The sequence below is a fragment of the Protomyctophum bolini genome (assembly GCF_963924005.1).
Source record: "Protomyctophum bolini genome assembly, chromosome: 22".
Lineage (NCBI taxonomy): Eukaryota > Metazoa > Chordata > Actinopteri > Myctophiformes > Myctophidae > Protomyctophum > Protomyctophum bolini.
In genome coordinates this window covers 27,955,655-27,981,035 of record NC_137883.1, presented here as the reverse complement: position 1 = coordinate 27,981,035, position 25,381 = coordinate 27,955,655, and the positions used below count along the sequence as shown (strand labels likewise).

General features: G+C 44.3%; 1 protein-coding gene across 1 annotated transcript in view; it reads right to left on the bottom strand.

Moving 5' to 3' along the window:
* Positions 1-24,977, bottom strand: part of LOC308310034 (carboxyl-terminal PDZ ligand of neuronal nitric oxide synthase protein) — a 37,808-nt gene extending 12,831 nt beyond the window's left edge. The window contains exons 1-8 of the mRNA XM_080756068.1: positions 24,501-24,977; positions 23,623-23,694; positions 12,105-12,197; positions 10,998-11,056; positions 6,736-6,844; positions 4,828-4,960; positions 4,463-4,596; positions 1,244-1,402 (exon numbers count right to left, since the gene is read on the bottom strand). Of these exons, the coding sequence (XP_080612194.1) occupies positions 1,244-1,402; positions 4,463-4,596; positions 4,828-4,960; positions 6,736-6,844; positions 10,998-11,056; positions 12,105-12,197; positions 23,623-23,694; positions 24,501-24,608 (867 nt within the window). The 5' untranslated portion in view covers positions 24,609-24,977. The remainder of the gene's footprint in view (positions 1-1,243; positions 1,403-4,462; positions 4,597-4,827; positions 4,961-6,735; positions 6,845-10,997; positions 11,057-12,104; positions 12,198-23,622; positions 23,695-24,500) is intronic.
* Between the last annotated feature and the right edge of the window lie 404 nt (positions 24,978-25,381).

Below are 25,381 nucleotides of genomic sequence, written 5' to 3'. Positions count from 1 at the left end.
AGGTTCTGAAAGTGGCTTATACCATATTGCTGGAATAACTCTCTCTCTTTCTCCCCCCCTCTCTCTCTCTCTCTCTCTCTCTCCCTCTCCCCACAACAGACATAAATCGTATATAAAGAGTGGCTACATTTGACAATTGTGAGGTATTTTTACTGTACTGGAGTATTTCCAATTTATGTCCTTTTCCTTCTACTCCACTACATCTCAAAGGCAAATATTGTACTTTTACTCCACTACAATTATTTGAAGACTAGTTTAGTAGTTACTTTGTAGATTTCTAATACTATTACAAAGCATACAGTAACCACTTTACCTTCAGCGCTATACCGGCACATTTTGACAAGTTTATATAAGTTCAGATATAAAAAGGTGTCAATTTGAAAATGGCAGATTACAATGCGTCACAAGCTTGTAGATCGCCTATTTTCAAAGGATTTTTACACATTTTATATATCTCAAAACGTGTGAAGCCATTCTGCAAAGGTTTAAATAATCGAGGACGGAACCAATTCTAGAACCAAAGTTCTTTTGGTGGAAAAGGGGCCTGTGTGTTGTTGTAGTTCTTTTGGTGGAAAAGGGGCCTGTGTGTTGTTGTAGTTCTTTTGGTGGAAAAGGGGCATGTGTGTTGTTGTAGTTATTTTGGTGGAAAAGGGGCCTGTGTGTTGTTGTAGTTCTTTTGGTGGAAAAGGGGCCTGTGTGTTGTTGTAGTTATTTTGGTGGAAAAGGGGCCTGTGTTGCAGACAGTGATGTCGTTACCTGTGCCACAGCCACCTGTGTGTCTTGCAGACAGACAGAGCACACACACACTGTAGCGTCAGGACGATGCCAAATGACGCTCGCGGCAGGAGTCTCTTCCTGGTACTTTAGACAGCTGGTGGATGGAAAATGAAGCTCGCGTGTGGCTGCAACTTGCAGCGTCGGCGAAGCGTTTCAACAGCACCGCCACCGGCGGGCAAGTGGAAGCAGCACGCGAGCTTCATTTTCCATCCACCAGCTGTTTGAAAAATCAGGAAGTGAAGCTCGGAGGACGCGTTTTGTGCTGCTTAACCCATTCTGACCCGAGATCAGATTCCAACATGGCCTCCACACCATGGAGTTGGAGAGCCCACAGATCCAACATGGCCTCCACAACAGAATTAAACTAGAGAACCCAGACAACGAGGTGGCACAGGTCAGTAGGGCTTCTTTTCTTTCGGTGGCGTTTCTCCCATTAAGGTGTGGGAGCACCCAGTGATGTCGTTACCTGTGCCACAGCCACCTGTGTGTGCTGCTGCTGCTGGTGCAGCTGGTGCTGCAGCAGGTGGAGGTAGTGTTGGGACGCCAGCGGCGTGGCGCACGGAGAGCAAGGGCTGCTGGGAGAAATGCCTTGTTGGGACGGCGGCGTCGCCACGGCGAAGAAGTCCTGTTCACACACACAGATCAATAAAAGTAGGTAAAAGTGTACTTTGTTTTCTTTAGAAAGCACCATTCGAATCAACGTTACAGAGTAGGGTAGTCCCCAATCCGATCACATGATTGGAAATCGGGGGCGATCGCGTCATTTTCAAATGATCGGAATCGGATCGGGAGCAAAAAAATAAACGTGATGGAGACATCCCTGGTATCAATATAATATCCATATCATATTAAACTGGAAATTGTCTGTGATTTTACATATTGTACTGAGACAAAAACATGATCCGGACAAACCTATTACAAAGTACTGTACAATGGACAACAATATAAAACTCAAGTTAAATCAATAAGGCAAATAGGATCAATAACACAACAAGAAGACAAACAAAACATTGACCGGTACAAGTGGGTCAGGTAGAAGCTTTGTAACCGAAAAACAAGTGTGTTTTTATCAAGCCCTTAAAACCATCAACTGAATCAGCATTTTGCATCGCCAAGCGTAGAGCATTCCACAATGTGGGAGCAACCACTGCAAAGGCCCGCCGTCACCCTACAGTTGACTGTACCTTCCTTGAACTGTACCGATCTGTTAGTAAAAATTTCAATCAATCTGTATATGATTAAATCGATTTGTATGTTTCACTTTCAATCAATCTGTATGTATCTGTAATGTCTGTATAAGTGCAGGGCTGCAGCTGTCATCAGAAATGACTTTTGACAGATGAAATGCACCCTTCATGGGCCCCTTGAGAGGCTGGGCCCCGGTGCATTGCACCCTTCATGGGACCCTTGAGAGGCTGGGCCCCGGTGCATTGCACCCTTCATGGGCCCCTTGAGAGGCTGGGCCCCGGTGCATTGCACCCTTCATGGGACCCTTGGGGAGCTGGGCCCCGGTGCATTGCACCCTTCATGGGACCCTTGGGGAGCTGGGCCCCGGTGCATTGCACCCTTCATGGGACCCTTGAGAGGCTGGGCCCCGGTGCATTGCACCCTTCATGGGCCCCTTGAGAGGCTGGGCCCCGGTGCATTGCACCCTTCATGGGACCCTTGGGGAGCTGGGCCCCGGTGCATTGCACCCTTCATGGGACCCTTGAGAGGCTGGGCCCCGGTGCATTGCACCCTTCATGGGACCCTTGGGGAGCTGGGCCCCGGTGCATTGCACCCTTCATTGGACCCTTGGGGAGCTGGGCCCCGGTGCATTGCACCCTTCATTGGACCCTTGGGGAGCTGGGCCCCGGTGCATTGCACCCTTCATGGGACCCTTGGGGAGCTGGGCCCCGGTGCATTGCACCCTTCATGGGACCCTTGGGGAGCTGGGCCCCGGTGCACTGTCGATAGGCGCGATATTTTCGAGGCGCTATATTTTAGGGCGCTATAAAAGTAAATAAAATAAAATGAGAAAGCCTTCAGAATGGTAAACACAATCGCATGCTGCAGCTACTAAAATGAATAATTAAGGCGTGTTTTGTGCATTAAGTCAACATCATTGTCAGTGCTTGCACACATTGGCACCCCAAATCTAACACATCCATCATACCTTGTGTTGCTTAATGCTTCAGTGCACTACAAGCTCAGCCTGCCATGCTTTTTACCCTTCTGTTCATTTTTACCTGGACAGGAAAGCAAACTAGAAAATGTCCACTTCCTCCTCATAATGGTACCTTGCTTCCGCCATCTTGTTCTACATTCCATCTCTTCTCCCCCCGCAGTACCCCCCCCCCCATCTCTCTCATCCTAAATCTCCTCTCTCTCTCTCTCTCCCCCTCTGCCTCTCTCGCCCTCTCCTTGCTTATCTCCATGCAGCAGATGCCGTTGAACCAGTTAATGGGATTATGGCGGCTTTTATTCCTCCAGAATCAAAGTGAACATTCTATGTTTTTGGATTAGGTGTCCTCCGTTCACAACCACCAGGAATATGTCCTCCGTTCACAACCACCAGGAATATGTCCTCCGTTCACAACCACCAGGAATATGTCCTCCGTTCACAACCACCAGGAATATGTGTCCTCCGTTCACAACCACCAGGAATATGTCCTCCGTTCACAACCACCAGGAATATGTCCTCCGTTCACAACCACCAGGAATATGTCCTCCGTTCACAACCACCAGGAATATCCATCTCCTCCTGCTCTGCTCTGCTCATTACCAGCAGCAGAATACAGTAACTCTGCTCTGCTCATTACCAGCAGCAGAATACAGTAACTGCTCTGGTCATTACCAGCAGCAGAATACAGTAACTCTGCTCTGGTCATTACCAGCAGCAGAATACAGTAACTCTGCTTTTATGCTTTTATGGTTGGGGTTAGAAATGGCAAACACGGTAAACACGGTGGCATTCATAACATTTTGTCTGTCCTCACATTTTTTATGTCCTCACATGGTACGGCCAACGTGTGTGCGTGTGACCTGTCCTACCATGATAGTTTTACCTGTCTGAGCTGAGTCAGACTGTGTGTGACCTGTCCTACCATGATAGTTTTACCTGTCTGAGCTGAGTCAGACTGTGTGTGACCTGTCCTACCATGATAATAATAATATAATACATTTTATTTATATGGCGCCTTTCAGGTCACTCAAGGTCGCCTAACAAAACAGAAGAGAAATACAATATACAATACAATAAAACAAGTTTAAAATTATAGTTTGACCTGGCTTGACCACACTGAGCTGAGTCAGACTGTGTGTGACCTGTCCTACTCCTACCATGATAGTTTGACCTGGGTCAGACTGTGTGTGACCTGTCCTACTCCTACCATGATAGTTTGACCTGGGTCAGACTGTGTGTGACCTGTCCTACTCCTACCATGATAGTTTGACCTGGGTCAGACTGTGTGTGACCTGTCCTACTCCTACCATGATAGTTTGACCTGGGTCAGACTGTGTGTGACCTGTCCTACTCCTACCATGATAGTTTGACCTGGCTGAGCTGAGTCAGACTGTGTGTGACCTGTCCTACCATGATAGTTTGACCTGAGTCAGACTGTGTGTGACCTGTCCTACCATGATAGTTTGACCTGAGTCAGACTGTGTGTGACCTGTCCTACCATGATAGTTTGACCTGTCCTACCATGATAGTTTGACCTGGCTTCACCACGCTGAGCTGAGTCAGACTGTGGAGGATGTCGTCCACTTGCTGCTCACACAGCGACACTGCTGGGACTCCTTCCCCCTCCCCTTGGTCTGCTCCTGTCTCCTTACCACCTGGAGCACGCACACACACACACACACACACACACACACACACACACACACACACACACACACACACACACACACACACACACACACACACACACACACACACACACACACACACACACACACACACACACACACACACACACACACTTTGTTTTGTTATCCTTGTAGCCTAAAAATGTCTAACTGTACCTGTACTAATAAAGTAATCAATCAATCAATTGTATTTCTCACCCTGACTGGTGGGATGATCCTCCGTGGACTTGTCACTCTCTCCGTCCGCTTCCTGCTCGGCGTGCTGAAGGCTGAGTTTGTGGCACACCTCAAACGCCTGTCCTATGGTCCGTACGATACGCATGGCCTGGCTCTGAAACCGCTCACAACATTACACACCTCAAACGCCTGTCCTATGGTCCGTACCATACGCATGGCCTGGCTCTGAAACCGCTCACAACATTACACACCTCAAACGCCTGTCCTATGGTCCGTACCATACGCATGGCCTGGCTCTGAAACCGCTCACAACATTACACACCTCAAACGCCTGTCCTATGGTCCGTACCATACGCATGGCCTGGCTCTGAAACCGCTCACAACATTACACACCTCAAACGCCTGTCCTATGGTCCGTACCATACGCATGGCCTGGCTCTGAAACCGCTCACAACATTACACACCTCAAACGCCTGTCCTATGGTCCGTACCATACGCATGGCCTGGCTCTGAAACCGCTCACAACATTACACACCTCAAACGCCTGTCCTATGGTCCGTACCATACACATGGCCTGGCTCTGAAACCGCTCTGAAATTACTTAAAGACAAGATGATATATCTTTATTATTATTTATTATAACATACATAGGCCTACTTATACAGTAGATCAAACAACGTACATGTACGTCCTTGCTTATTTCATTTTTTCATTTTTGAGGGGCGCTAGCCCCTCCTATATATCCAGCTTTAGGTGTCTGTCCAGAAACGTTGTCCTACGAGAATTCTACATCATAGTGTCTGAGCAAATGGCCAGTGTCTATTCACGATAATAAGAGCACCCCTCACTTCACACAGGTGTGCTTTTTTACCCTTCTATTCTGACAAGTTAATCTTTCTGTTTTGTAAAAGGGTAGGCAAAATAAGCTGTGACTTCAGCCTATACTAAATATTAATAGGAGTTGGCACTGAAGGCTAATCTATAAAAGTGCATTTTCAGAAGGGATTCAAAAGAGGACACTGATTCAGCCTGCTTTATCTCCAAGGGCAGTGTGTTCCAAAGTGTTGGCGCTGTGGTGCTGAAAGCCAGATCTTCTTTGGATCGAGAATCTCTTTGGTTGATGATCTCAAGCAACGGGTTGGGACATAGGTTGAGATTGGATCGGAGAGAGTAGGCTGGAGCGAGACCGGACCTAGCCTTGTATATGCCGAGAAGGAGTTTGAAATTGATTCTGAAGGAGATTGGGAGCCAGTGTAGGGACGCTTAAACGGGGGGGGGATGTGGTCGAATTTCCTGGAGCCAGTTAAAAGGCGAGCAGCAGCATTCTTCCCGACTCCCGACCCAGTTTTTGGGAAACAGTAGTATAACTAGTATCTATGAAAGACATCTTAGACGACAATAAATTATACAAGAGGAGTGCAAGGGGGTGAGGTGGTGTCTGAAGTCTGACACTTTCATAGTGTGGCGCTAAATGGGGAGTGAGTCTGCAGTCGTGACTGTGCGGGGGAGCAGGGTGGTTCTGGGGGGTACTCCACTGAGAGCTTTGTAGCAGGGTGGGCCGGGGGGGGGGGTTCTCCACTGAGAACAAACTTCAAAAGATCTGATCGCTAGACTGTAATCTTATCCACCACGGAGGGACACTCATTACAGTCCGCGGACAAAAGCCAGCCTATGAGGCAAAAACACACTTCAACTTCAGAGAGAAAACACCACTTTTACCATTAATTCATAACTATCCACACACTGTAGCCTAGGCCAGTGGTTCTCAATCTTTTCAGCCCCCCCCCCCCAGGCTATTTTGTTGGCGAAGAGATGTGGTGCGGCCGGGAAAAGTGGTCAAAGTACAGTTTTGTTCAATTGCAAGAACCACTGGTTCAGAATGCATTTGATAGAGTCTCAGATCATAATCAATGCAGGGAACAAACCTACCTTCTTCTTGGATTTGAAGACATTACACCTGAAGGAGTTGTTGGAGCTGTCCCTGGCAATGTAGCTGAAGATCTTCAGGTCCTGGGAGTCGTGCGACACGTAGAAAATCCTGAGAAGAAATAAATGTGACCAACAACCATGAAGATTTGAACTATACAGCAGTAGTTCCCCGTTATGATTATGATCATGTCACCTAGAGCAGTGGTTCCCAGAGTGGGGTGCGGCGACCCCTAGGGGTCCTTGAGAGAGTTCCAGGGGGTCCCCAGCTAAATGATAAATTAGGAACCAAATAGACCCTTATGGATCTGTAACTCGGAGAGTGTACAAATTGGTTCCATTTGTACACTCTCAGAGTTAAATTAACATTGATTTTACAATACACTTGGGTCCCAGAGATAGAAATGCCATTAAATGGGGGGTCTGTAGCCTAATTCAGGTCAAACCTGGGGTTCCTTGAAATGAAAATGGGTGAAAATCACGGCCAGAGCCGTACAAATCTTCTCTTATGGCATATATTTTCTAATGGGGGTCCACGGGGCAAATTGGTGTCAATTTGACATAAAAAGGTTTGGGAACCACTGTACTAAAAGACAGAGTAGAAGGAAAGAGACAGACAACTCTACAGCATAGTTAGAAGAGTTATTGGAGCAGAGCGACAAAATGCAAGGGGATTCGGGGAACCATTATGTTTATTTAGGAACTTTGGTTTCTCTCAGCCTTGAAAGAAAGATAAAACCCGCTTCATAATTTGTACCATAGCCTCCGTTTAAAAATAGCAGATGTCCAAGCTCACAGTCAGAACCCGGCGAGGCGCAGCCGCGTGTGAGCTTGTAGATCGGTGCATCAGGACACCATCGTACGACAGAATATACATTTAGCATAGGCTTAAAGGACCACTTCACCACTTTTCAACCTATCTTCATATAATTGGTCCGCACTAATGTTCATGATAAAATACCACCATTTTTTTCTACTCTCTATGTCTCTGCTGTCTCATAGGAGGGCTGTGGGAAGTTCAGAAACCGTCCATCATCGTTAGGCAGATTATTTATACAATATACTTTAAAAATATATATTTAGATTTGTATTATCATGACTCATGAGTTTCTATTATCGTATTGCAACTTTTCAGGAAAATAAATTCTGCAGTTTTTATTAGCTTGGATTCCCCATCGATGATGTCACTGGTGGACGGGTTTCTGAACTGCCCACAGCCCTCCCATGAGACATAAACAGAGTAGCATGGCATTTTATCATGAACATTAGTGAGGACCAATTAATATGAAGGTAAGTTGAAAAGAGCCCAACTGGCTGCTATTTTGTCAACTTACTTTCTTTAGCTTGTCATTACTATTGTACCTCTGTACCCAGGGAACCCCTTTGTGTTTTAAACATTATGTTATAATTTAGCCATTTAAAAATAGCAGATCTACAAGCTCGAGCTTGTAGATCTGCTATTTGTCAATAGCTAAATTATAACATTGCTTGTAGGTCTGCTATTTTAGAAAAATCGGGAAAATGTAGTGGAAATCTTTGAATATATATTCTTTAAGAGCGAACATTTTTTACTTTTTGCTTCTGGGGGGGTCTCTGGAACAACATCTTTTCAGATGGGGGGGCTGAGGCCAATTACATAAAAATATTGAGAATCACTGATATAGAAACATGAGGTTTTTCAGAAAAAAAACCATTTAAAAAAGCCTTTTTTTTCTCGTTCGCATTCGGCTCAAAAAGAAAACCCTACGAGACACATTTCCTGGTCTGGGAGTGGCAGTGAACTACAGTGAACTACAGTGAACTACAGTGAACTACAGTGCAGAGCGGCGTCGTGTGATGTCAGTGTTGTCCGCTGTTTTCTACCATGGGGGGGAGGGGCGGACGGTTGTGGAACTTGCGGTGGCAGGCGCTCAGATTGGTGAATCAATTATGATCCAACTCCACCCACCCCTCTATACCAGAAATCACAGTGGCTGGCCCGGGCCAGGCTACGGTATAGCCTTTAGCTTATTCATTTCTTTCACTTCTTCATGATCTTGTGTTACCGTTTCTTTTTCCATGTTACGTGTTGTATATGTGCTGTTGACTGTACCTTTCCACATGTGCCGTTGACTGTACCTTTCCACACGATGTGACTGTCTTTTGTGACAGCCCCGTCCTATTCATCAACGTCATGTCATGGTCGTTGACGGGGTGGTGTCTCAAAGGATGTGTATACAGTGACTGTACCTAGTACAGTACCTATACAGTACAAATGATGGTCTGCCGAACTGCATGCAAAAGCCATGGATAATTCATCAGGATGCCTGATGAGTCTAATTGCTCTTGGCACGCATGCATCCGTGCACTTTTGTCCTGCACGCTTAACCCATTTAGGCCTGAGGCCAGATTCTACTAAATGTCTTCTAAATCAATGACAGTTTTCTGGAAAAAAAACACCTATGTTTCTATATCAGTGGTTCTCAAACGTTTTCATGTCAACCACCCACAGAATTATCTGTATTTGGCCGCGGACCACAGATCTGAAAATATGTTGTTCCAGGCAGGAACCAAACATTTGAGTTAAAAACGTTCACTGTGAAATAATATTTATATACTGTATTCAAAGATGTGCGCCACATTTTAAAGTTTAAAATAATGTTTAAAGTGGTTAACAAGGTGACACAGATGCGTCCTCAGGTCTAAATGGTTTAAAGCACATGGGAAGGCCTTCATAGTGCTACTAAAAGCATGCAACCGCCAGCACAGCCCATTCATATGCCCAGCACTAAACTGCTCTAAGTCTACGTCCACAGCGGCTGTGGCGGCACAGATTATTTCCACAGGGAGCAGAGCATTGTAATGTATGCGGTGTGTCGTTTGTGCTAAAAGAACAAGCCTATAAGCTCTACATTACAATGGAGGTGGGCTCTTTTTGTTTGCTTTAAGTTTGGAAACAAGGGGCTATAGTGTGATGAGATGTAAAGCCTTAAATCCAGAAGATTTATGTCCTTAAAGACGATTCAAACCCAGTTCAAAACCACGCGAGAAACACAATTTCGACTGGCGAGCAAAACCGGAACATTGTTCTTGAGCAGGGGAGAGTTTCAGGCAGGTGTCCTCCTACCCCACCCCGACCAACTCATTGGAGGCAATGTAGGGTTCAGTGTCTTGCCCAAGGACACTTCGACATGTGGACAGGAGGAGCAGGGATTCGAACCACCGACCCAGGGATCATTGGATGACCTGCTCTACCTCCTGAGCCACAGCTTAAATGGACGAAAAATAGAGCCCATACGCTACCATCCAGATTGGTTACAATTATTATTATTATTATAATTTTTTTTGTTTAAAGAAAGAAAAAGGGGGTTTCCCCCACCCCACCCTCCCACCCCACAGGTTGAACAGCGAAACAGATACAAGATTACAATACATCAAAAATAATCATAATAGTAATAATAATAATAATAATAATAATAATAGTTAATAAGGCGAGACAGATATTTTACCATTGGAAAAATCGAATTAAAAAATAAAAATAAAAATAACACTGCATCAGAGACGTTTTCTAGTGCAGATTTTCAGATTGGTTACAATTATTGTATTGCCACTTTGACGGATTATATATCAAAGTTAGATCATGTCATAATATTGTTATTTGGTTATTTGTTCTATGTGTAGGTCAGTTCAAGGCTGAGACTAACCTGTAGACAGGGTCGTGTTCTATGTGTAGGTCAGTTCAAGGCTGAGACTAACCTGTAGACAGGGTCGTGTTCAGGGTCAGTTCAGGTCAGTTCAAGGCTGAGACTAACCTGTAGACAGGGTCGTGTTCACGGTCAGTTCAGGTCAGTTCAAGGCTGAGACTAACCTGTAGACAGGGTTGTGTTCACGGTCAGTTCAAGGCTGAGACTAACCTGTAGACAGGGTCGTGTTCACGGTCAGTTCAGGTCAGTTCAAGGCTGAGTCTAACCTGTAGACAGGGTCGTATTCTATGTGTAGGTCAGTTCAAGGCTGAGACTAACCTGTAGACAGGGTCGTGTTCACGGTCAGTTCAGGTCAGTTCAAGGCTGAGACTAACCTGTAGACAGGGTTGTGTTCTTTGTGTAGGTCAGTTCAAGGCTGAGACTAACCTGTAGACAGGGTTGTGTTCTATGTGTAGGTCAGTTCAAGGCTGAGTCTAACCTGTAGACAGGGTCGTATTCTATGTGTAGGTCAGTTCAAGGCTGAGACTAACCTGCAGACAGGGTCGTATTCTATGTGTAGGTCAGTTCAAGGCTGAGACTAACCTGTAGACAGGGTCGTGCATGATCAGCATCTTGCTTTCATCCCAGGTCCATTCCTTCCTCTGTGGACGTACAACAGAGAACATCACTCAAAACATCCAAAACCCCATTTGACAGTCTCTTATGCATCAACTCTTTCCATGAAATAAAAACTAAAAACTGTGCAATACAATTAATACGGTTTGAAGCACTTAATTCCTGCCTAGAGCAGGGGTTCTAGAGCAGGGGTTCTCAACGTTTTTGGCCGGGGACCCCCGGAAATGCTTTGGCCACGTCTTGCGACCCCCGCCCAATACAAATTGACCCCTACAATAACCTTAATAATAGAGAAAATACATAATAAATAAATACGCTAACCAGATACAGTATAATCATTAAGGAAAGTTTATGCATGTTATATGTGTACTATGTAAACTCTTCATTTCAATTTTCCAGCTATTCAGATGCAAAAATAATAATAATAATAATAATCTGGTTAAATCCAGTTTGAGAACCCCTGGCCTAGAGTAAACTTTGTCGTACGCCGAATAGCTCAAATTCAATATCTTCTATTTTTGAATTCCTTGCGCATATTCCCAAAATAGGAGTGCCAGGTTGAAAGTGGTTTAATAATCCATAAAATCATCTTACTACTATTCTACTATTTGTGTCCGGGTAGCTCAGTCGGTAGAGCACCTGCTGTTAAACTGCAAGGTCATGTATGAGGATCACAGCTTGAAGTTGTGCGGCAAGTACTGTTGCACTGCAACTCAGCAGTCCATCTCCCAGAGGTCTAGCGCATTGAAACGGGGATAGACTCCATCTCCCAGAGGTCTAGTGCATTGAAACGGGGATAGACTCCATCTCCCAGAGGTCTAGTGCATTGAAACGGGGATAGACTCCATCTCCCAGAGCTCTAGTGCATTGAAACAGGGATAGATTCCTGCACATTGCCGGCTGATACAGACAATAAGCCTCTCTGACTTACTTACTATAATTCTTTGCCACGTGATTTTGAGATCAAACCATCTTGGTTTGATGTCTTCTGTAACTGGATTTTCCCTTTAGATAACCTTCATCTTAAAATGTATACATTTTATACCCGATATAACAATAGTATTTCTGTCTTACCTTTAGTTTTTTCCTCTGTATCACCTTGACGCCATCCACAGATACCACGATGCTGACCTTCTTTTTCTTAATGTTCTTGGCCTTGAACTCATACTGAGAACACACACACACACACACACACACACACACACACACACACCTTTGTTATAGAGTACATCATACTGTAAGTTTGGCACCGACCAGTTATTTTTTTGGCTCACCGACCACATTTTTAAATCGGCTGAGCAATCAGAAATCTCTTAGTATTAGGAGACAGTCCAAATCACACTGATATATCATAGCAACACAGTGTGTGTTGACAGTGATGCTGTACAACGTCCTCAATGCCAACAAAGTGCCATTGAGGGACACAGAACAAATGAATGGTGCACTGCTGGAGTGGATTTTGGTTTAGCTTAAACAGGATTCTGTTCAAGGTTCAAGGTTGTCTTTATTTGTCTCCCTTGGGGAAAATTTGTCTTGGAGACAGAGTCACAGCTGCATACAGATAACAGACACGTTCACATACGTTCACACCATGAAACTCCCAACATACACAAAAAAGAGATTGCACACATTCCCTTGATGAAGTGCAACTAGTCATGTTCATGACTACAAGATTACACCAATACACTGATCTACTTTATTTTGTATGCAATATGGCAGTATACTTTATTTTGTATGCAATATGGCAGTATATGCCATGAATCATGATCCGTCTCCCCGTGTACCTTTATTTTGTAGCAACATTTTAATAGTTTCACTGGTTTCTTAGCTGTGTTCATTTTATTTTGTAGTGACACCGTTTCCTGTTTTCCTAGCAGCTATATCCTGTCTTGAATCTCTGTCATTCCCCTCAAGGTAATTAATTGTGTGCTAATAAATTGTTAATCTTGTTCCCGTGAGCTGACAGCCAGTCATGAGTTAATTGCACGTCATGTTCACCTGTGTCTGGTTAGCCTGTGTCCTTAACCCATTTTGAACTGAGGTCGTTAAAAAAAAGGTTCCAGGGACCCCCCAGAAGCAAATATTTTAGTTAAAAACGTTCGCTCTGAAATATATATTCAAAGATCTGCGCCACATTTTCACGACTTTTCAAAAATACAGAGTGGCGCACTATGAGCTTGTAGATCTGCTATTTTTCAATAGCTAAAGCATAACATAATGCTAACACCAAAAGGGGTTCCCGCCCACAATGGGTTAAAAGACCTGTCCTCTGTCACTCTCAGTTTGTCATGTTGTCCACTGCGGTCGGTTTGTTCGTGCCAGCTGTAATGAAATGTGGCCTCCGCTGCAATGACTCGGTGACAACACATTTATCTACATAAGCATATCGATAACCCTGACAGGATGATTGTCTACTACTGCATCAGAGGGACTGACTGTACGTACAATATGATATGAGAGATGCATGCGTGTTCCTGCTCATTCTGTTCTTCATCATGAAAACAACATTCAAAATAACTCTTCATACTGTCTGACATAGAAACATAGCTTTTTCAGAAAACTGTCAGGATTTAGAAGACATTTTTAGAATCTGATTTGAGGTCAAAATGGGTTAAGCTACTGATTATTGGGCATTAAGAGAGCACCCCCCCCCTCCCCCCCCTCTCTTCTTGGGGGCTTTTTGGGGCATGTATGTAAGGCACAGATGGTGCCCCGGATCCAAGATCCATGTCTAGCCTCTGAAAACATTGGGTGGGTGGGGGGGGGGGGTCCAGGCAATTCTGAGTCACGATGCCCTGTCGTAGGCTTGTAGATCGACTAGTCTTCCATTCCACAACAGCAGGGCCACAGCCAGAGGCTACTACGGTTTCCATACTGTACTGCAGTACAGCAGTGGTTCCAAAAGTTTTAATTCACAGAATTATTTTTATTTTTAATCAAAATACGAAATTAACAATAAAGGGATATTTTAATGGGAAACACTACTTTACATGCATCTGCAATGCTCACATGTTTACAACAGAAACACTGCTTTACATGCATCTGCAATGCTCACAGAATGTTTACAATAGATGTTGGTAACCTAGTTGTTGAGAAACGAGTGCTGCACAGAGCTTGTAGATCTGCCATTTTTGAAAAATCGTGTGAAAATCTTTGAATATATATTCTTTCACAGTGATTTTTTTTCATTTTTTTTTCATTTGTTCTCATGTACCGGACTGTACACACAGGATGTAATAAAGACCTACATTTGAAGGGATGCACACGCAGATCCGACACACCAAAGGTCCGACATGCGGAAACATGGGTTCGGGTTAGGTTGTCGGTCTAGACAGTTCAGACCAGTAGTATGTCGAAACTAAAGCCTGTATGTCCATTTGAACACATCTTGCATAAATAAGAACGCAGAGTTGAGAGGAAGCTGGAAATGGCATCAATCCTCTTTGTTTCCTGAGCATGGATGGATATTATGACAATGCATGGAAGCTGACTGACTCAGTGGTCTGACTGAGACATGATCACAGTAATAGGATTAACCCTGTCAAATCACAGACCTTTAAATCCAGTGCTACAATCACTACTACAATCACACACAGTCCCACACAGTCCCACACACACAGTCACAACCCCTCCCCCCCCCCAACCGGTGCAGGGCTGCTCAACAGACGGACGGACGCAGCCAGTCATTGGAGCGGTTAGGCCCCGCTCAAAAAAAGTTCCCTGAAGGTGTATTCCTAGGTTTTTGTAGATGCAGGTTCACATCCCTTTGACAAGTTCAAACACATCCCAGTGCTCTCATGCCTGTAACATGTACGGGTATTACCTCACTGTGGTATCACTTTGTTATGAAATAATAAAAAATACAATTCCCCATAAGACCATGCGGTTGTTCTCGGATTGGCAAATCTATTCTGGCTTTTAACTGCCGAGTGGCGCACTACAAGCTTTTAGGTCTGCTATTTTTTAAAGATCGTGAAAATGTGTCGCAAATCCTGACAGAAAACAGTTTGGATTTAGAAGACATTTTATACATTTCGTCAACAATTAATCGTCAAATTGTCAATTTGTAATGGCTAGTTGTTCTTTGTACTTCCTGACTGTGGGTCCCACCATGTGAGTACAGGTGCCTCGCTGAGTGTCCTAGCAGGACAGCCTGTCATTCCACAGTGTCTGTCAGAGAGTCACTGAACCAGTTCCATTCTTACTGCCAGGGCCATGCACTCATGCTTAATTTATACTCCCACGAGAGAGTTGCCCGCCTGGAATAGCCGATCTACAAGCTCACGACGCCTCACCACCCCGGAGCGTTGTGAGCTTATAGATCGTCTGATTTCAGGTAGGGTGACACACTTGCGCAACGGAGTATAAGAGCCAGTGTTTAGTACTGACCTTGTTAAAGGGATGTTTTAATGACGACTCAAAGTGCACCTCCTTGGCTTGTGGCATGCCAGCTAGGTTGCTTTGTTCCCTCCCTTCCTTCTATGCCACATTATAAACTCTGGTCTAGGTTGATATTGATCAATTCTGTCCCCGTCAGCCTCTATATAGCCTTGGAAACCACAGGCGTTTTTAAGCACACATGCAGTGCAAGTAATGAAAGTCATTTCACCAAGGGAGTTACAGCGGTGCACGCCCCACTGTCCCAACGGGGCAGCGTCACATACAATGGTCCATGTATGCCAGACAGTGTGTTGATCCATACTTTCAATATAAAAGTGGATATACATTATTCATTGAGATCCATCAACAGCGGTAGTCTAAAGGTTTGAGGAGCACGCTCATAACAATGTGGACGTGGAAGTGGACGGCCACCACTAACCTTGCCCTCAGCCAGTGTTAGATTTTAGTCTCTTGAATAGTTTTCATTTTAGTCACCTGGAATGTTAGTGTTAGTCTAGTTTTAGTCGACTAAATATACGATTTTTCTAAAGTGTGTTAGTTCGCTCGACCACATAGTGTTTCGTGTGTGCGTGTGTAAAGTTGTAAACCTATATGTTTGATTGTGCATGCAATTAGACTGCATCTGTATTTAGAAATATATACCAGTGAAATATTACATAAAAAAAGTTTTTACTTTTGGTTAATTGAGAAAAAACTAATTGGGACATAAGATAACATCATGCTCCGTTGATTTCCTAGTTCCTACACTCCATAGACATCTTGTCCAGATGAATGCCACTGACAGACGCTTGCACAGCTGCTGTGATCCTCAACAGCCTCCCTTTGTGATGCCCATCCGAGAGAAAAGAAAGAAGAAAAGTGAAATTCCTTGAAACCGCCCCAATCCAGAGAATTGTAATGAAGTTGTTGCTGGGGAAACAATCTATAGGGCCCATTGTGAGGTCCTGTATGGATCCAGCAGCACTTCAAAGAGCATTGGAGCCACAATTGTCCCTGCAATCACTTGTCTCTCAATGCTGCCACGGGGATTGGGGGCACATACAGTACAGTAGATTTCTCAGGTCATCATTACTGTACATGAGCTGTCCATGGTTTGTTTGGCTGCCCTTCATCATTTTCCAACATCCTGAAACATTTTGAAATGGAGTGGATTGCTGACTGAACTTTTTGTTGGGCTCTAAGTAAGACTGATGAGTCTGGTCTCTTAACCAACCACACTGTGTGTGTGTGTGTGTGTGTGTGTGTGTGTGTGTGTGTGTGTGTGTGTGTGTGTGTGTGTGTGTGTGGGTTTTCTTTATCCACACACTGACATCTTGATGCTGTGCTTGATTCATAATCCTGCTTTACAAAAACGTGTTAGTGCCAATGGAAAGCGTTGAGAGCGCGCACACACACACACACACACAAAGCTCATTCTCTGTTTAATCAGCTCTCTCAGGACTTAGTTCGGAAAAATTAGATACTGGAACTTTAATCACTGTGGACCCAGGGAAAAGAGATAGCAGCATTTTATACAAGTCCAAACATATTCATACAGAGAGTGTGCATAGATTAGACACCCAAACATAGCCTAAAAAGTAAAAACCCATCCTCTCCCATGCCCTCATTTCGTGATGTGACGTGTTGAAACCTGGGCCTCGGGACAGGCAATGCTGACTAGAGCTGCAATGATGGGCCAAGTACATGTACATCTGTGCTTCTAAAACACCTGCAAATGGCCATCTGAAAAAGATTTGGGCCAAGCAGGTACCCCCATAAGAGAAAAATGGCTACACACCATAGTGACAGGCGGAGGTTACACCTGAAATAAAATAAGTCTATGAGAAAGAAATATCAACCAGGTCAGGTGCTCAAATAAAAGGAGATACAGGAGATGCAAATAGGGTTAAAAAAGGTATAGAGCACCGAAGTCTGACGTCAATATGGGTAGAGGGCGTGAATACACGGGTTGTATTTGCATTGTAGGGGAATACAATATATAAGAACTGTGTTTGAAAAATAACAGTAAAACGCTATCGTTACTGCGACTGAATTAGTTACATTTTCACTAGAAACAGACTATCATATATGAGTGACTGACTGTCACAAACGATACAGAGACACCTCCCCGACAATAACTCAGACAGCCTTGTTTATTTTTGGACCAAAATGCTTATATGAAACGATTTTAAGATGAGCCCATGTTATATTCTCCATAGAGAAATGACATCCGTCGTGAACCAGGGGAATCGAGGGGATGAGCGAGTGAGTGACGTCAGGACTTTGACGCTCTATATTGGTGCTTCTCTAGGATCAACGAGAACCATGGAGAGGGCGTGCAATTGGTCGAAACATGGCGGCTCTTAACACTTCAATAGACCTGATTAAAGTACCGGCACATTGATTTCACGCCCTCTCCTCTGTTCCTTTTTGAAGGGCTCAGATCTCTTCTTCTTTTTCAAAATAGAGCTTTGTTTTAAACTCTTCCTCATTTTGCTGGGGGTCCCCTTGGAACTGCATGCCTCAAGGACCCTTGGGAATACACAGAGTCTACCGTCCACTTCAACAAATGAGTTCCAGAACACAATGCACTTCTGTGTGTTCTTTGCTTGATTGGGACACAAAGAGACAGAGGAGTCCTACGGGGAAGATCTGGAGTCTTCTGCGGTGAGATTTGGGGTCGGCGGACAAATACATACAGTATGTATTTGGGTTCTTAACATGAAAACTGTTTGAGAACCGCTGATATTAGCAACACAGGATTTTCAGAAAACTGAATTAAGAAGGCATTTTTAATTCTTTCTCTGCCAGCTAGCAGTTAGCATTTATGAAGTTCCCAGTGCCACCATCCGCGTTCACTTTAAGAGAAGGAGTTTGCCCGCCTCTCCGCCCCACACACACACACTCAACATTATCATCAGGTATTATGTTACACTAGTCAAGTTTCAAAGAAAGTGTACAGAAAGTGTTAAAAGTTTGTATGTAACCACACACACCGGTTTTCACTATAGCACCTGAACTGTATGATAATAAGGGGAGGGGCCAATTTTAGCGTGTCACTAAAGCGGTGTATTTCGATTGGGCCTTTTGACTCAACGGCTTTCAGCTTCCAGGAAGAAACCTTTTTATGCACAGTGGGAAGACTTATTTGCAATATTTGCATATCATATAACCACACCTCAGAGCCAGGTCCATTAGTGTCATGTTAACTCCATAGACACATTACAAAACAGAAAAAGTAGAAAACTACGGCACCCCAAAGGGAACGGCACTCTGCTATCCAAACTGGGCTCTGGCCTAATCCAGTACTACTCATGTAGGTCACCCACTATGTTCCTGTTCTGTACATCTGGCAACATGAATACAACCTAAATAACACCCATCCCACATAACAGTTCCCTCTGATCACATCCAACTCCCACCCCCCCCTCCCCCCAACCCACCCACAACTAAACCCCCATCCGATCATATAGATCCCTAATCCCACAATTTGGCTGTGCTCCCATTTCACTGACTTTCAGGGCCTGGGGTTTGTTGGTGGGTTACTGTTGTTCAAATCTTGGAGCCAATGATATTTATGCCAGATGGATGGTGGTCTCAGTCATGATGTTTATAGGATGTCTATTTTCCGGATGGTGGTCTCAGTCATGATGTTTATAGGATGTCTATTCCGGATGGTGGTCTCAGTCATGATGTTTATAGGATGTCTATTCCGGATGGTGGTCTCAGTCATGATGTTTATAGGATGTCTATTCTCCGGATGGTGGTCTCAGTCAGTCATGAGGTCTCGTTGTTGTTGCCGTTCCGTGTTCAGTATTATAAGCGTGCGCGTGTGCATGACTGTGCGTGTGAGCACGCACAGTCGCACACGTGTAGTCATGTACGTGTACGTGTGTGTGTGTGTGTGTGTGTGTGTGTGTGAGAGAGAGTAGAGAAAAGTGCTGGATGATTGAGTGTCAGAGTTTATCAAATACAAAGCGATTCAGGTGCCAAACTAATAAAGGTCATGAAAGAAATAAAACGTTTTTCACACTGAGAAACTCATTTCAGTCGACTCTCTGTCTTGCTCTCTCTCACTCCACCACCCCCCCCCCCCACACACACACACACACACGTGTGCATCAACACATTTGTTTCCATGCCACTGCTCAAATTGAAAGCAGCTAAGCCTAATTCATGGAAAATGTGAAAGTAAGACCTAGCCCCCCCCCCCCTCGACCACTCGTAGTAGGACAACTTTGAACAAAACCTACATATGACCCATAATCTAATCTCTTCACTTCCTCGCTGTTGGAGTGGCAGCTGTGTGTGGCGTGTGGGTATCGAGTAAGGAGTGGACAGATATTGGTGGTCTGGTGATGTTGACTAGGGCTCGGCGATATTATGGACAAAATCAAATATCACTATAGTTTTGTCCAAAAACGTTGATATTGCGATGATACTAGTATTGTTAGTTTAAAAACAGATGCTTTTCTGGGTGTGTAATTGTCTTCCGTGTGGTTGTAGAATCAAGGGTTTCCTCGTAATAACTAGTCAAATAATTCTAAAACTAATTCATATTTAAAAAACCTTCAAATAACACTGCTGCAGTGATGATGCATTTTCTCCAGCAGATCATCTCCACAAACAGGCCATTGTTGTTCCAGTCTGAATACAAAGCATTGTCTTCATAGTAGAGACAGAACAGTCCATTTTCAGTTAACTAAACGTGCTGCATGGAGGTCATTAAAACCCACTGAGACCAGATTCTAAAAAATGTCTTCTAAATCCTGACAGTTTTCTGAAAAACCTTTGTTTCTATAGTCAGTGGTTCTCAAACTATTTCATTTCAAGGCCTCCCAAAATGTGTGTTTATAGCTGACCCCCGTACCTGAAAATATTTTGTTCCAGAGACCCCCCCCCCCCCCCCCCCCAGAAATGAAGATACAAGTTAAAAACGTTTGCTGTGAAAGAATATATATTCAAAGATTTGCGCCACATTTTCAAGATTTTTCTAAAATAGCAGATCTACAAGCTCGTAGCACGCCACACTATGAGCTTGTAGATATGCCATTTTTCCACAGCTAACGTTTTAAATAATGGTTAAAGTGGTTCAAAGCTATAAGGTGACACGGATGCGGTCCCGTCCTAAATGGGTCAACCCCTCTAAGCACTGACAGTGTGTGCGGTGCGCTATAGGTTTTATATTAGAGACGAGCAAAATAAGTAATGGCTGTATTCATGCAACCTAACATTCTGAGGGGGTACAATTAGAGAAGGGGCATGTAGATATTTCCATAACTACATCGAAATCACAGCCGTGTGAAGTGAGGGGCAATCTTATCATCATACTGTACATCATCATACATCACATTCCGTGCTCAGCCAATCAAACCCACAAAGCTGTGCCTCAAAAAAAGGTGGGTAGAGAGTAATGATACAATTTCCTGCTGACATATAACCATAAACAAACCCGATACGCCCATATGTAGGCATAGTATGGAGATCCGGTTGTTCAGAGCCACAGATCCGACCGTGCATGTGCATACAGTATATGGGCATGGAAGGGACAAGATGTAGATAGACGGATACAGAGATCTCCATATAATTATGGGCACAGAAGAGACACAGACAGATGGGTAGTAGAATGGGTACACTGACAAAAGCCCCACACTATGACCATATCGGTCAGATTTTGCAACCCAATTTTCACCCAGTGTCAATTATCGAATGTAATCCTGGGCGCTACACTTCCTCTGCCAATCTGGGGGGGGGGGCAGCGGACTGACCTCATGCCTCCTTCTATACATGAGGAGTCCAAGCTGCTTTTTTTCACCTGACAGGAGAGAGTTTCCCCGGCCGGACGTAGCACGTGGAAGGAACACGTTATTCCGACCAGTTCCTTTCCCCTCCATCAGGCACCCCGGAAGGCCAGGTGGAGGTAGTTCAGAGACCAGGATTACTGCATGTTTTTTGTGAGGGTACCTACCCTAGGGGACACGGGGAGAACATGCAAACACCACACAGAAAGGCCCACTTCGCCTCGGGTATGGGCACTGATGACGCGGAGGAGAGAACACACCCCCCAGCGTCCCCAGCGGGAATCGAACCCAGGACATTCTAGCTGTGAGGCGACAGCACTACTGACTGTGCCACCGTGCCACGGTTGCAGATTCCGATATAGTCACACAAAAGTCAAATAATGGTCAATATACAGTAAAAGTTCCGGCCCTAGTACCGTTTACCCACAATGCAGCACAGATACTTCAATTCCATAGCTGGTCCCAAAGGCTGAGATCCAGATCCATAATATAGCAACTCATTCATTATTGAGAGGAAAATAAATGCTTTCTTTTCTCCTCAAGTATAGACAGACTACAGTAAAGGGAGGAAAAAATAATGCACACACAAGACACACTGCATAGGTTGCATAGGGCCTAAATGGAAACAAGGTTCTATCCCTTTTGAACTGAGTGTTTGAGTGTCTCCGTTGCTGTTTTTACATTTATGTTCAATAAACTATTCAGTCCACACACACACACATTGCCAAGAACACACTTAAACCAAACCCTCAGTAATTATTTCTGACTCTGAGCCATGTCTCGTCCTGGTCCCTGTCTGACCTCCTCCCAACAAACTGCTTAACTGAGCAAACAAGACTTTTTGAAATGTGGGACCATTTGGGTCATTTCACGCCTCAAAATAATGTTTTTTTTTTTACAGATGCATGCGATTACGAGGATTATGCAACTGCAATGTTGTATTGATTAAATATGTAGTGAGAAATGTAAACAGCATGTGGTTTAACCCATTTCGACCTGATACCAAATGTCATCCAAAACCTGACAGTTTTCAGAAAGACGTATGTTTCTATATCAGTTGTTCTCAAACTATTTCATGTCAAGGAGCCCCAGAATTATATGTAATTAGCCACCGACCCCCATCTGAAAATATGTTGTTCCAGGGACCTCCCCCCCAGGAGCAAAGATTTGAGTTGAAAACGTTCACTCTGACAGAATATATATTCAAAGATTTGCGCCACATTTTCACGATTAAAAAAAATAGCACACCGAGTGCCGCGCTATGAGCTTGTAGATCTGCTATTTTTCAATAGCTAAAGTAGAACAGAATGCTTAAAACACCAAAAGGGGTTGTTTCCATTGTGGTCCTATAATCACCTCAAACAATCGTGATATGGTACTACTACAGTATGTAATAGCTGTGACACGCATAAACAACAGTAAGAGCCTTGTCATGACTCAACCCAAGCAGCCACAATCACAAAACAAACCCGCCCATGGCCTGAATCTTACGTGTCACAGAGTGAGAAGAAGGCATAGAGACAGAGGCAGATTCACACTGAGTCAGTTTGATTCAAACTGTTCTCGAATACGATTGACTGGTCCTTGCTGGCCACGATTCACATTGGCCTTGATTCTTCCACACCCGAGTACACTTCATTCAACTGTATTCAATGTGTCCACACTGCACCGATCCATTATCCGAGTACACTTTAATCTGTCCCGAGACTACCTCCATGCGTTCCCGGGAACGGTTGGGTGATCCGCTCCCGGGAACGTTACGCAGCATTCACACTAACCACAACATCTGCCAAGTGGTCTCGAGTGCGCATCCGGGACCATAGTGTGAATCAACCTACCCTAAAGCTAATCAGCAGAAAGTTGGTTCTGCGCCACAGAGCACAATAACGATGCCACACACAGAGCTTCATCAAAGGCGCCTGACTGTAAAGCAAACACACGTGCCCATGAGCAAACAATGACCTGCCCTTGAAAGCTGGAGTCACTCCCAAAGACGGAAAGGTGCACTTCAGCGTTGTGTGCCTTGTACTTTGAACTCCCCCTCTTTCTTCACAGAATACGTATATTAGTATTTGCGTATATATTCCTGCAATAGGACGTTTGTTTGCTTTGGTACCCTAACCATTATTTTGTGGATCACGGTCACATTTGAATTTAAGCCATTATGTATGGCAGGCATTTTGTATTTTGTCTTGATTTTCGCGTTTTGAGATCTATTCTACACACACTGATCCTATTTCCCAAGAAACATTTGAAGAGTAAAGCCCAATTCATATGCCGTTGAGTGTGACACAGTGACGCAACAAGCCGATTAAATCAACTGCCCTCTCGCTGTGTTATGGTGTTTTCACCCATTTCAAAATGTGATTATTAGTTCAAGTTCAAAAGAGTATACAGTAACTTCCTCTTACCCTGATCCGTCTCATGGCTGCCACGATCTCCATCCGACTGTTGGGTCTGGGGACATCCAGACTCCCCACATACTGCAGGGACAACGTGCACACACACACACACACACACACACACCACCCCTATTTAATAGCATGGCCTGGGGCTATAACATTCATTGAAAATTGCAGATCTAGGCCTACAACAAGCTCAGCTATTTTATTTACACTAAATATTTGACAATTCTTGTGCATGACATGCCCAGGGACATCAGGTTGTGTCTCAAACAAGGAATGAGTGTCTGTCTGTCTGTCTGTCTGTCTGCATAAACTTGAGGGGAGCATTAGTCTAAAGTTTGTATGGTATCCACTCCAGAACAGTATTACTACACCACACTGAAGTTACTACACTACATTTCAATACATTTAAGACAATTGTTGATTTGTTGTAGCCTAAGAAGTTGTGTGTGATTACAGTATTGCAACACTGTCTCACTCCCCAAAAGTCATAAAAACATAAGTCACATTATGAAACGTGTCAGCCTATTACTTAAACGGTAACCTACACTGACGAAAACAACATTTTACTCAATATAAAAGATTGCACAAGAGTTGAATGCTTCAACTTGTCTTAACACGTGTTCGGTATTACATCCTGCCCAGACAAATAATTGCCTAATTCGCAGTAGCTATAGGCTACTACTGGATTTGAATTCACAATATAGGCTACCGTACTTTTGCTTGTGTTCAAATCGTCCTGCAAGTAGGCTACAACAGCGGAAACAAACAGTGTGCACCTGCCGATCCGTTCCAATTAAGTTCTAACCGGCGACCGCGACTCCGAAAACACTAGTCTGTGTGAATTATAACCATAAATATATCAAGCATAGCTGCATATTAACCTTGGCTTGGAAATGTATCCCGTGTTGATACGCCTCGTCGTTGTGCAGCGGCAGCCTCGAATCCAACACGTCGTCCACCAGATTGTACCTGTTCCTCCTCGCCGGCATCCTCCTGGCGTAGTCTAGTCAATAACCGCCGTTTAAAACAAGCAAGTAACAAACACACACATAATACTGTTATCCAGTGAATCCGGGCGGAGATCGAGGGCTGTTGTTCCCTGTGAGAAGATCGCAGTCCATTGTTGCTGCTTCTTTGAGCTCAGCGTGGACTCACTGCAAGCCACGGGGCGGGCGGACACGGCTGCTTTCAAAGCGCGACTGACTGACTGAGGTCCCGTCCCGTCCTGTGTGAGAGGGTCGGATCCCCGGATCCCAGCTGCTCGTTTATTCCTTAACTAAATGATACGCGCGTTTTATCATTTACAGGCGCAGTACAGCCTGCTCCTCCGAGTCCTCGTCGTAATCATCCAGCTGGGTACCCGCCGTCATCCACAGGTTCAGTGAGTGTGTGTTTTCTGTTTTGAATCTAATCCTGTTGGTGGCAACACTGCACTGCCCACCCCCCGGGCCCCACACACACTGGAGTAAAGTTCCCAACAGTGACGTAACCTTTTTGGGAAACCATGGCTGCCAAGACAACAAGAAAAAAAGATTGAATTTAAGTGTCGTAGCCTACTTTGATTGATTGAAAATATTTATTTCACAGTATGCAGAATGGGTACATTTCAAACGAAAGTCAATACAAAAACTCTTACTGTGGACGACACCATGATAAGCATTACACTTGTTTACAATAGGGTCCACCATTTTCAATTACTCAGAACATTTTGAGACGTACAAATACACGCTTCTATAAAAACATGAATTAAATCAAATTTAAA